The 13,185-nt window shown below is 45.5% G+C and overlaps 1 protein-coding gene across 21 annotated transcripts in view; it reads left to right on the top strand.

The window, feature by feature from the left end:
• MBNL1 (muscleblind like splicing regulator 1) overlaps positions 1-13,185 on the top strand; it is a 112,138-nt gene that overhangs the window by 22,562 nt on the left and 76,391 nt on the right. For 6 of the 21 annotated variants that reach the window (XM_087739137.1, XM_087739132.1, XM_087739130.1 and 3 more), the window contains exons 1-3: positions 6,367-6,574; positions 6,666-7,620; positions 7,794-7,946. The exons of 4 other annotated variants lie outside the window; for them this stretch is intronic. In XM_087739137.1, the coding sequence (XP_087595263.1) occupies positions 7,447-7,620; positions 7,794-7,946 (327 nt within the window). In that variant the 5' untranslated portion in view covers positions 6,367-6,574; positions 6,666-7,446. Of the gene's footprint in view, positions 1-6,366; positions 7,621-7,793; positions 7,947-13,185 lie in introns of those variants that run through there. 11 more of the 21 variants (XM_087739140.1, XM_087739135.1, XM_087739133.1 and 8 more) reach the window with 6 other exon arrangements.

Genomic DNA, 13,185 nt, shown 5'->3' with positions numbered 1-13,185 from the left:
ATTTTATATATATAAATGTACAGTTAGAAATCGCCTGTCAATATGGGAGTGTTTTTCAGTGATCTTTATTGCCACTGTTACAAGTACCTCCCAGTTTTGAGTCTCAGTTGTGGGACTTGTCCTGAGGTTTGGCATGCGGCTGTGTTCTTGAAAACACCCAGAAACTGCTGTGTCCAGGGCGTTCCTTATTAATATTTGGCTGATTGATATTAATCAACAGGCACCCCAGCCTGCTGCCACTGAAAAAAGCAGGAGAAATAACATGTAATATAAAGTCACACACATGCATGATGCAGGAGAGAGCAGGAAACGTTTCACACGTGAAATGTGCCTCTCTAGTGGCAAGGGACCGTGTGGGGCGGACAATTTGGAGTGACCGACCTGCTGGGCCAGCCATGCTCACACGCCCCGTGCTGCCCCAGAGGAGACGCTGGGTTTGGGGGAGACTGATCTTGGTGTGATGCCATTGATGTAGGTCATCTCGCTCCTCCTCTCCTGCATCACTTGGCTTACGTGCATTTGTAGTTAATCAAACAAAATGTCTTTAATGTGCAAGAATCTGATTAATAAATAGCTTTTTACTTTTTAGACAGGGTACGTACTTGTTTATGTCTAGTTATGGCCTCTTAAATGTCTTTGTATAGAAACTCAGTGTTTAAAATTAATATTCATTAGAACAAGCACATAAGACTGATTTTAATAAAAGAGCTTTTGGTTATTTCAATTCAGTTTGTTTTCTTTTTGAAAAAAACCTGCTTCTCGGAGTTTTAAGTTAAATGGCTAGATGACTGTTATTTTTAAAGATAAACAACTACTTTTTAGACTTGCGTGGGAAATGTCACTTATTTTGTGGATGAAATTCCCCTATGCCAGGGTAATACAGAACTTCCTATTTCTAAAATATATTATGGTAAAGGAATTATAGTATGGATATGTTTTTACTACCAAAAAACCAATATTTGCAACTTCAGTGGTGTGGATGGGTATGTGAATGCTTTGTAATACATAAATCAACGGCAAAATGGATTAAATACAGAGTGGTCCTTCCTGCCATTTTGTGTCTCTGGCTTAGCAGTTGAAAGAGCAGAATAATAGCCAGTGTACACATTTCCTAGCCTAAAGACAGGCACTGACCTTTCCCTATTTTAGTTTATAAATACACACCCACCTGATGCTGTCAGGTAATGTGAATTCTGGATGTGTCTGAAGTCCCAAATTTTGTAAAGGAGATTGAAATATACCATAGGTTATTAAAAAAAAAATTCAGCAGGCATATTTCTTGACTTTAAAGTTTTTTTTAAATTACAGTAATAGTGGTTAATTCATAACCGTGTGCTCTTTAAAGGAGAGAGGGTTTATGAAATTTGCAGTAAAACTTTCTGACTTGAAAATAGCATTACTCTAATTAATCTAAAGGAAGAAAAGATTGGGCTATGGGATTTGTACATCAGTGCCATTGCACTGTTGTTAGAAATTAGTTCACAGTTTGATTAGGGACGTAAATCTTGGAGAACTGATTTCAAGGAAATATCTTATTTCTGCACACTGCAGTAACACGGACGCAATTGGGGGCGCTTACTTTATGATGTTGCCTCTTTTTTCATTATTTATCCAGTTTTCATGAACTGAGTACACTTGGATGTGTTAAATTCAGATGTAATGTCACAGTTAGGTGTTTCTGCTAAAACGGTTTCAGAAACTGTGAAATATACTCAAGATAAAAACACATCTGATGAGGATCTGCCTAAGAAGCCCACTGAAGTCAGTGGGAGGTTGCATTGCCTTCCCAAGCAACTCTGTTAGAGCTAAAACAGTACAGAAATAACCTTTAAAGCACTACTACTAGTACTACTACTACGAAAACTATGTATATTATGCAAAATATCTGGGTCATAGAAGTAGTGTTGGCAGTTTTTTTACAAATCCGGTGTGGGACTTCCTTAGTAGGTCAATGCTAATATGTGCTTGTAGTTTTACTAAGCTCTGTTAATGTCAGAAGTTGCTGGGCTGGGGCGGGGGGGCTATGAAATACATCTCCAATGGTACAGGGTCAGGGCATTCCCGCTTCAGAGCTGGCTGTTCTGTGCTGCTGCCTTGGCGCTCTACTTTGTCCCCGCTACATGCAAAAGTACAAAATTGAGAGTGGGGTCTGTTTGCTTTTACGTGCTGCATTTCGGTGTAGTGGGTACAGTTCCTACAGAGGTAGAGTACAAAACCACTTTGGTTTGTTCAGCAGTAGTTTACTAAAGAATATTTTTCTTTAACCAGTCCTTCACTGTTATGTGGCCAAGATGTTAATTATCTCATTGTTTCTGCTTAATTTTGTGACAGTGCTATAATTATATCCCTCGTTGTGCCATGAAGTAATTGCTGTATCTTTTCCAAATTTTATGTTCAGATACGTTATTGGTAAACTTTGAATTTGGCAGAGGTGTTTTGAAAATACTGTAAGGCAGTCAGTAATTTTTGTATTTCTTTATTTAAGACAGCCATTTGGCAATTTCAAGCTTTGAGACCGTACCGTCAATGTAAATAGAATATTGATTTTATTCCATTTCCTGTCTCATTAGAGTCATTGTCATGAGGATGAATTCACGTTGTGTAATTATCTGTTCTTGCTGACAGTTCTCATGTCATTGAGACTGGTGCTTTCAGCTTCCACTTTCTCTGAGCATAAAAATAGCATTCTTCACTGCCATGTTCTTCTTTAGTGCTGTGCCTTTTGCCTGTCCAGCTTTATATATCTCTCTCTCTGAGAGACATGTGTGAATTGAGATACAGAAAACAGGAACGTCCAGCAAACCCAGTTACAGGAAGAGTGAAAACAATGGCTCCTTGGGAACAGTTCCCAGTGCAGTGAGACACTCCTGTTTGGATACCTTGTTTTTGTGTCAAAGACTGGAACGAGAAGAGGAGGAAAAATCTGTCATTAACCTGGCTGTACAACATTTCTTTATAGCAATAACAGGAAGTAATAAAAATTGAACATGTTTAATCATAACTTAGGAACCGTAGTCACATGGTCCTTTCTGTGTTAGTTTCACTTTCTTGGCTATTTTCAGATAACCTTTCCATTGATTTATGAAGTTGTTTCTTAATTGTTTTCATTGACCCAGCTCAGCAGACAACTAAGTCATCTCTCTTACCCTCTTAAGGAATGACTTCTCAGTGTTATTTCTCTCTTTCGTCTCTTCTGAGAATCACTTTTTAATTTGCTTTCAATATTTTTAGCTTCATTTTCCTTGTATTCTCAATAATCAGTGAAGGCAAGGTTATGCTTTGTCCAAACCAATGTTGCAACAGTCCCAAGACAAGTAGCAAATACTTTCAAATTTCAAAAGGTGAATTTCAAAAACCACCCGTGGATTAAGAACAGCATTTAGTACTGAATGGCCTCCTAGGTGGAGTCTGGAAACTGTCAGCCTCCAAATAAATTTTAATTAAATTAAAAAAAAAAAAAAAAGATTAAAAATCAACTCAGCCCCTTTCCTGTCCTCTCACTATGGTTCTTCCCTCTGGATTTGTTGCAGTCTTTCCTAGCTTATCAGAGACAGCCCAAAGAGACACATCGCATGTATCTGCTGGGTTTTGTTTTGCGGAGAGTGGTATCCTTTAGTATTTGAGGCTTATTGGGGACTCCTTATTGACTTGGAATATCACAAAAGAATTTCAAAGTGAAGGGAAAATAGTTTATGCAGATAAAAAAATTATAATTCTGTGCTCACATCTTCCTTTATTTAGTGGAGATATTGAAGATATACCTCTGGTCTGAAGTCAGTCTGTATTTTTGCTAGAATGCTATTTTTAAAGCTGACATTTCTGGCTATGTTTTCGGGTAGATAACAAATTCTGACAAAACAATTTTTCTTCAAGTAACTGTGCAGACAAAATATACATCTAGCATTTCTTCACATTCAGAAGATTTACCTCTGAGGCATCACAGCTCCTCTGAGTAATACTTTTCTTTTCGTAGCTGGCAGCCTGAAGAATGAAGGGTGAAATTCAACCTTGTTTAATGCAGTTACAGATATGTCACTGACCTCAACAGGAGCAGGATTTCACTGCGAGTAAGTGGCTAGTCTGACTCCAAATGGAAAACTATTACAAATCTAGGAATAAAACATAGTTTTGTGAGTTTTACCAGGAAGCTTACTCCTTTCACTACACGTGAGCACAAAAGATAGTTTTCATCTGTTTTCATTTTGTGTGTTGCCTTCATGCTATCTTTCTTTCCTCATAAGGGGTGACTACTCTTGTAATGAGAGTGAAATTAATTATCTTGTTTTGAAAATGTGGCCTTTAACTTGCTTTGGCTTTAGCATGTAAAAGATATCAATTGCTGCTCTAACTCTTCTTGGTATTTGGAAAAATCAATGCTTGGTATGGATTGTATACCAAACTGATGAACAGGAGAAAATCCCTGCTTAGAGCTGTTTCACAGCTTTGTCGTAGAGAGCTCTTACCGCCTGCATCGGCATCGCCCTCTCCTGAGGGTCTCACAGGGAATAAACTTTCATAATAAAATAACACTCAGAAGTTGTCATTTTGGGCTGTGCAAGAGTGATGGTGGGAGTTAGCGGATACATGTATCTGTGGAGGACAGTGAGTTGCGGTACGCCTTGGCTGGAGGCCGGGTGATGCGTGTTGGGCGTCCGAAAGCTCTCTGACCTGAAGGGCAGTCCCACACGAGGCGCCCAGGTGGGCCTGCTGGCATGTGGCCGTGGGCAGGCGGCATCGTGATGTCCAGGGATGTTATTCTGCGCTTTCAAATCTCTTGGTGCTAACCCATCGCGGCTGGGTAGCCTGGCACAGGTGGGAGAACCAAAGCTGTTTGCTCGAGCACTTGTTACGGGACGAGTTTTCAAGACCCGAGCCTCTGCTGTATCCCCAAGGGCTGATCAGTAGTGACTGCTGGCACGGGATGACGCTGACTTCTGACTTTCAGGCAGTTGAAGCAAATGAATATCTGTGTTTACCAAGAAGACACCTAGCTGTTAACTTGTGCTTGCAAGTAATTATGCACAGTTGTTTGTCTCCTGCTAGCAGGGATTAAGAATGCGGGCATGATTAGAAGTGTCCTGGCAAGGAAACCATGGTGCCTGTTATAATCTTATTAGCTGTATTAGGTGTGCTTTACTTCTCCTGGAGTTTGTTGTTATAATCACTTAGTCCCTGGAAAAAGACTCCTCGTAGATTTTCCTCATGTATTGGTTTGCATCCGCGCTGACCAGCATCACTTCCCAAGATGCGTTTCTGATGACAGCGTCAGTGATGCTGCTTTGGGGGTGGGGGTGGTGGGAAATACGAAGATTATGGAGCAGTGTCTTTAGAAAGACAGGGATGTGAGCAACCTTCCCCCTAAAGGCGGGGGGGTGGGATGCTGCTGGGGGTTGTAGTGCTGGCAGGAGAAGTCCCATTGCCCACGGTCTCCGGTGTCCCGCAGCGTGCTGTGGGCGCTGCTGCGAGGGCCCCTCTGCTCTGCGCTCCAGGCTGCTCTTTTGAGATCTCCAGGCTGGCACAAGAGTTATGATTTATTATAGAGTTATATTTACACACGGCACCAGACTTCTGTGGCAAAGCCGGGCACCTGAAACTTGTCTCAAGGAAACACCTATTCCACCTTGGCATCTGAGGGGAAAGGTTTACCCTCTCGTTTCTGGATGTTAAATGCCTGGGTGGTTTTTTTAAGCGTACGATGTTTATCCCGAAGCTTGCAGTTCACCTGCAGTACGTTGACGGGAGGAAACAAGCAGAGTGCTGCGTAATCGTTCTCTGCGGGAAGGGGCAGCGGCACGGGGGCGGGCACGTTATTTCCCGAGGTCTCGGATGAATACGGATCCAGGCTCGTTTGCGGTGAGCCCAGGCTGGCTCTGTATGAGTGACCGGGGTCACAGGAGAGCGCACGGTTATCTCGGGCAGCCAGCTGTGGCCCCGGGGCCGAGCCGGTCCGGTGAATCAGCGGCGTTTCGGCTCTGTCCTTAAGAGAAGCAGGCACGGGCGCCCGGGGGAGCGGAGGGGTCGCGCCGGCCGTGCCGCTGCCTGACCCCGGGCGGTAACGACCGGGCGGTAACGCGGCGCTGTCACGGGCTCCCGGCGGGGCGGCGGGCCCGGCCTCCCGCCTCCCTTCGGGCGCGCCGCTTCCGTGCGGGGAGCCCGTACCTGCGGTCCGCCGCCGCCGCCGAGGCGGGGGGGGGGGCGGGGGGGCCGGGCCGTGCTGGGCGGGGCGGCGGCGGCGCGCAGGCTGGCGGGTCAGCGGACGGTACCATTCCCCGCGCCGGGCGTGGGCGCTCCGGCGGCGGCGCGATGGTCCGTCCCCCTCGCTGCATGTCGGGTAGAGCCCGGGCCCACACGCTCGTCCTCCGGCGGCCGGGCGAGCCCCGTCGGGCGGGCGCGCTCGGCGCTCCGGGCAGCGCAGCCAGCGTCTGACAGGCGCGACCTTTCATAAGACGGCCCCCGCCATTGGCTTCCTGCCCGGAATATCGCTGCAACGCTATCTGCGATTGGCTCGCTCCCGATCATGCCTGGCTCCGCACGGGGAAGCGGCCCCTCTCCTCGCAGCCCGGCGGCGGCTGGCGTGAGTGCCCTGCGCGGGGCGGCGGCGGCGGCTCTGCGGGACACCCCGAAATGCCGCCCGGTGAATTGTAACGTGTCTCTTCTCTCTACAGGTTGGTACTAAGAAGTGCCTTTCCTGACGTCTCTGCTGCTTGGGACCGCTTCTAGAGCAGCCGCTGCTTTTTGCCTTGCTTGCTGCCAGCTAGACTGCGACGACAGCGCATCCGCCCGCCACCTCTAGCCAGACACCCCCACTGCCACCCAAAACCGAGAGAAAGGCGCTATCGGGCCTTGCCGTAGGCTGCTTTACTGTAAAAATAAAAGTTTGCTGAGAAGGTCAGATATCTTCTGCCCGAAAATCAAGGAGAGGAGGAAAAAAAAAAAAAAAAATCCAATCTCGATCGTTGCTCTAAACTGCTGCATCTGTCTATGCCAAACTAATCGATACCGATTGCACCACAAAACCCCCGTTGCAAATTCAGCTGCGTGGAGATTACCTTTCAGACAACTTTACTGAAAGCAGCTTGGAAATCCCGTGTCAGAGGGTCTGCCACGTTTTCATGCTTGCATTGTGGGCTCCGGTTGGCACTCAGGATGGGTTACTGAGCGCACGAGGCTAGTCCCGGGCCACACTTTTTAACGTTCACCTTGCTGGTAATCCTAGCATTTCGCTAAGTACGAAACCTCTGTCGATTAACAGTGTCACGCTGTGAACTCCTGGTGGCACATCTTTTCCTTGAGATTGCGGCCACCCAATTTTACACGTACTTTCAAAATAGGGAGTGGGGGAAAAAAAGTATTCTGGAGGTGGCGCTTTCATCATTTCCAGTTTATCAGTTCAGCTACTCGTTTGTCCGTTTTATTGGAAATTTTAACTACCTGTAAAATCTAAAGATGGCTGTTAGTGTCACGCCGATTCGGGACACAAAATGGCTAACGCTGGAAGTGTGTAGGGAGTTCCAAAGAGGGACTTGCTCACGACCAGACACGGAATGTAAATTTGCACACCCATCGAAAAGCTGCCAAGTTGAAAATGGACGCGTAATCGCCTGCTTTGATTCATTGAAAGTGAGTAAATGTTATATTATTTTCAAGGATATACATACAGTTAATGAAAGAAGCAGTCGTAGCCAGAGAAACCCTGCAGCCCGAAAGGGAGCAATTGCTGGCTGCCAGCAGTGGGATGTTTTGCTGCTTTTATTTTATTGATGCATGTTGATTTGTTTTTCTGTTTTCCTCAGGGGAAGGGGAAGGATAGGGGGAATGAAGGGAAAATACGCCTGGCAGGGCTCCGATCCTCTGGTATGGCTACAGCGACTGGTTCTTTGCCTCCAAATTATTCTGTGCTTGTAGCTGGAATAAAGGGCACTTCACGTAGAAACAGCAAAGTCACTGTAAGGATTCTTTGTTTTTAATAGCACAAACCACGTAAGCAATATGAGGATTTGTTTCCATCTCGTAACTACCAGTGGGTTGTTGGTGTCTCTGGACAGCTGATGGTGAATCTTAGAAGAGTGTTTTCCTCCCTAGGTTATTTGGGTGCCTGTGAGCACCCTGCTTGTATTTCTGTGTTTGGGACTGCTGTGGTTATCCTGTCTTTTTCACAAATGCACTTGCTGAAGGGAAGGACAACGCTTAGCAGGAAGGCAAGGTGCCTCTAGACGTGCAAGCAGGGTTGTAGCAGAGAGGTGACAGCCTCACTGTGGTTTTTAGGAGGCATATCCGAGTTAGGCGCTGTAAATGTATGGCTGCTGTTTTACTGTAGCTGTAGTTTCAGTAATAGATGTTAAACGTGTGGATCCCGGCACCTTCCCTTTTCTATGAATTAAATAATTTTAACATTTAAAATACTCATCCCACAAACAGTACAGAATTAATTCAGTAGAGTCATAAAAAAAATCAAAAGTTGGGACGCAAAAATATATCTGTCGGTTTTTTCTACAGCATAATTCGCTCTTCTTGGGACCAAATCCCGGGAAGCGGAGCAGAGCCCGGGTGCGTGGGGTTGGCTCATGGCAGAGACGTGCTCTGGGGAGGGAGTTGTAGCTGTAACCAGCTACTGCAGGTCGCCTGTGCAGCCAGGCCCCGGTCGCAGCGGGAGCTGGGCAGGAAGTGGGTTTGTAGCGGTTTGATATAAATCCTGCAACGCTCCTGAGTTTAAAAACGTGTCTTGTCGCAGATCAGGGTAGGGAGTGAACCTTTAAAATGCTCTCAGGCCTGAAATATCCAGCCCCACCGCCCCCAGCCATGTTTTAACTTACAGACATTGAAATGCTTCTGTTTGCGTTGTTCAAATTTATTTTAAAATTACAGTAATTGTAATGCACGTGGGGGGGGAAGAAAAATTCATTTTAAAACGTGGAAATAAAATGTTTCTATGCGTTAAAAAAGTATTGGAGTTAGGAGCAGCGCCAGGGGCCGCCAGCGCCGATGGGGAGTCCCAGCCCCGAGGCGTCGCCTTCGGCAGCGCAGCGGCCCAGCGCCTCTGCCCGCCATGGCCGCCGCGCCTGGGTGGCAGCGAGCCCGCCTGGTGCTTCCTCTTTGTGGTGAGGCATGGCACGGTGTGCGTGGTGCGGGCCAGCTGCCGCCGGGAGGACGCTGTACCACGGACCCCACCACAGCCGCCCCGCCGGTGCGCCGGCGGCAGCGGAGGCTGCGCGGCCTGCTGCGGCACCGCGCCCACAGCGGCATACCTGCTGGAAACGCGGGCCTGGCCTTGGAGGCTTCAACCTGCCTCTGTGTGAGAGGGTGTGAGTGTGAAGACGTATTTGCTGGTAAAATAGCACCCGCAGTATCCCCCGGGTTCATTTCCCACTGGACTGGTATTCGATTGCACGGCACACTGCAGTCGCAGCGTCCTTACTCCGCTGGCCTTGTGCTTTTCAGAGCGAGGATCCAACTGAAAAGGTTGAAACAAGACACCAGAGTTAATTGGACATGAATCTACTTGCTATGGGAGGCATCACCTGAGTTCGCTGTACATCCGCGTCCTCCACTCAGATATCTGACAGCCATGGTCATTGGAAGTGCCCTAAAATCTCGGTGCTGGATGAGGAGGCCAGCGGCACTGGAGCCGGAGCGGCAGTGTGGGCTTGTGTCTGGATGAGAGACAAAACGGGGACGGGCCAGGCTTCCCCAGCCCTGGCGGCATGGCTGGCTCTTCTGTTGCCGTCACCAGGGCTCTTCCGTTTCCTTTTTTAATGAAGGAGATAATTACCACCTTTGTAAAGAGCTGCAAGGTCCGTGATAATAACTGTAGGTAACATTACAGCATTATTACATTGCTTCAAAATACCCTGTTGAAAAGAGTCTGCTGTTGCCCATGTGAAGTCAACGCAGCAGCCGAGAGCTGTAAGCTGGGAAGGAATCTTCTATTTAAAAGTACACTGCTTACCAGATGTGTTTACTTGTGTTCATGCTAAAAGGTTTACTTGTGGCTGAGGTTCTTCCTCCATGTGCTGTGTGCTGGAGAGGCTCCCAGGGGATCCGGTGGATCCCCTTGCTGCAGCCTGGGGAGCAGGGCTGGGTCGCGTTGCTGCCACTGCCAGACCAAGGGGAGCTGCTTGCGTGGCAGGGGTTGGGTTTTTTTTTTTGTCCTTTTTAAAATTTTTTTTTTAGTGAAAAAGCTTCTATAATGTATGAAAATACCTTTGGTAAACGGAAAATAGAATATCTCTTCATTGAGTTCCCTGTCCAGTCCACATGGTAGAAAAGCAGTTACTCAGTTTGGGTTTTGTTTCACATCTTGTCAATTTTTGTGTGTGCTAAGCTAAACAAGCACTAGTTACTTTGTTACATTTTCTGCAATATCACAAACTTTAGGTGTTTACACAAAAACAATTTAGGGAAATGTTATACCAGATTTGTCTAGACCCTGTAAGGTCAGTTAATAGCTTACCAAAGAGAAAAAAAGATTTTTGATTGGGACATTCAAAAGTAATTTTTAATATTTCAATAATTCAGTGTGGATGTAATGTCCTTGCTCTTTACTAAAATAGCAGTACACCTAAAAATTGACCTTAATATTAAAATACTTGATTTCTTATAAATGTATGTAATATTAACTAAACAGCTATTCTTGCATTGTCTCTTGGACATAAGACAGATATTTAGTCACTGAATTTTTCTTTACAAACTATGAATGCATCTTTCCCTCATAGCACACCCAAGAATTAGTGTTAATGTGTCTTAGAAAAAATGCTCTGTATTAGCTGACATCAGACAGGTGTGTGTTAGTGCTGCAGAGAGCTGCAGCCCCCGATAGCGATACTTGCTCATGAGCTGGAGATGGCCGGTGTGCTCTGCTATATTTAGAACATAAACAGGCAAAGCAAATACTTTCTGAGGGGACCCCGTGAAATGGCAGTACCCTTCAGCTCTGTCCAGCAGACTTTGGCCTCCGTCCCAGGTGTCCTCCGCGGATGTTGTGCAGGGACAGAGCACACGGAGCTCACAGCCACAAGCAAGTACGACTCATCTGGTCTGCTCATAGGAGGTAAAAATAGATTTCAGAAGTGGAACTTTCAGCTTGGGTAAAATTCTCCCCGCACCCCCCACGTGAAATGAAAGCAAAAACTGTATATGTAGGTCTAGAGCAAAAATAGAGGGGCATCTACTCCCACAAAGCTCTCCTCCATGTTGTGTTGCCAGCCGCAGGTACCGTGTTGGCATTTGCAGGGGCTGCTTGTGGAACTGTGGCACTGCAGCATTGATCTCCGGACACGTGTCATTTGTTGGGAAACATGTCCTGTGTGTGCACCTTACGGGTTCTTTCTTAATTCTGAATTGGTAACAAACAGCAGTTGTTACATGTTAATTAGAAGTGCAGGGGAGAAAAAAGAAGATGCATACGTTTCTGTGACCTCGAGGAGGTAGTGCAAGGAAGAGGTCAGGGCCATGTCAATCAGAGCAAGATTTTATCATCCCTCTGTTGAATACCCTGCTTCATAATTAGTCCTAATGAAATCTGCAAGGCTGTCCTTAGGGTAGTGCATTAATCAAGATAAATACGGGTGGGATAATGTAGCCTTTAGATGTTAGGAGGATAATTTTAAAACAAGAATGATTATGTAGTATATTCAAATTGTGCGCTCGAGTGGCTGAGTCAGCTCCAGCTCTGGCTCTGCGTTGTTCAAATGCTGTAGGATTTTTTTCCTAAATTTGGATGCCTAAAAGCCTGTTAAACTGTCTACAGCAAAAATAAGCTCTTGAGTTCCTAAATCTGGAAACCGGTTTGCAACAGAAATGAGATTTTTCGCATAATTTTAAAACATTTTACTTCATTTTTTTGCTTGGAAAAATACGCCTAAGTAGGATTCATTTTTGAAATTACATTAACTTCATCAGATGTTCCGATAGATGAGTCATCTGACGTTTCCTGAAAATTGAGATAAAGATGTCTTAACAATAGGGAGATGGATGTCAAATGCAAATCTTGTGGGAGGCTGCAGATGCGCTGAGGACACCCCGTCAGCCTGCCTGCAGCTTGTCTGTGCGCGCCGCATCCTTTGGCTGCCACAGTGTCTTTTCTAGCCATATATTTTTGAAAGTATAAAAACAATGAGGAAGAAAGTGGGGAAAGGGTGGTGTGGACTCAGACTGTCTTTTCTGTAGCGCTGCCTGGTTGCGGTCAGCGCTGCTGTTAGTCGGTGCTTCTCCACTGCCATCGGTGGGCTTTCTGCGGGGTGCAAACTGTTGTGATCCAAAACATGCCGGTTCTAACTGAACTGAACTTCATGTGATTTCAGTGGACTCGGTAACAGTGCAGGATTTGGGCTGAATCACAGTTTATCCCTTTGGAGCTAATGTTCACTACAGGCACTGCAACTTTCAAATAAATTTTTGCTCTCTTAAGTTATGGTTCTGCTAAGGCAGCTACTTCATGCTCGAGTTCGATGTCCTCATGAAGTGTAAAAGCTTTTTCCTGCTCTTCCTTCAACAGCTGAAAATTCTTGAACTTTCACATTTCTCTGCTTTTTTGCAATTCAAAGAAAAAGCTAGAGACTAGAAGTTCAGATCTTTTCACTGATGATGTCCGAGTTTGAAGCTCTGGTGCCTTGTGTCTAAGATCCACCAATACATAGTATGTTAGTATTTTATCTTCTGTTGTAGAAGTACTTATTTTTCAAAAATGAAACTGCTGAACTCTGTAAAAGTGACATGCTACTTTTTACTGAGAAGCCTTAAAAAATATATGTGCATTATTATTATTGGAGATGAACTCAGTGAGCACCTTATTTCTACCACCTCAGAGATGTAATTGTTAATTGTTCAAATCTCTCTACTTTGTCACTTCAAAAAATAATGATTTCTTTGACTTGTCGTTCCCCTTCGTGTTATACTTACCTAAGGGTGTAAAATAATGGCCTTATTTATTTATTTTGATACAGAGAAAAGAAAATCATGGTAAGAATATTTCACTAACAATGTGAGAATGGCAGCTCATTGGCTCTGTCAGTCCTTTAATTAAGGCAGAAGAAAAATCCAGGAACATAGTTACAGAACACTTTAGCAAGTGACTCTCTAGTAATTTTAACTTTGGGGTGTACAGCGTCACTTGAGCGCGAGGCAATAACAGCATTCAGGGAGCAGAGGTGAGGTTTGGCTCAGGGGCTGGGAGGCAGATGGACACAC

The sequence above is a fragment of the Nipponia nippon genome, unplaced genomic scaffold (genome assembly GCF_047370975.1).
Source record: "Nipponia nippon isolate SJK-2023a ecotype South Korea unplaced genomic scaffold, ASM4737097v1 scaffold_7, whole genome shotgun sequence".
In the NCBI taxonomy this organism is placed as follows: Eukaryota; Metazoa; Chordata; class Aves; order Pelecaniformes; family Threskiornithidae; genus Nipponia; species Nipponia nippon.
This window is presented reverse-complemented; position numbering and strand designations above follow the sequence as displayed.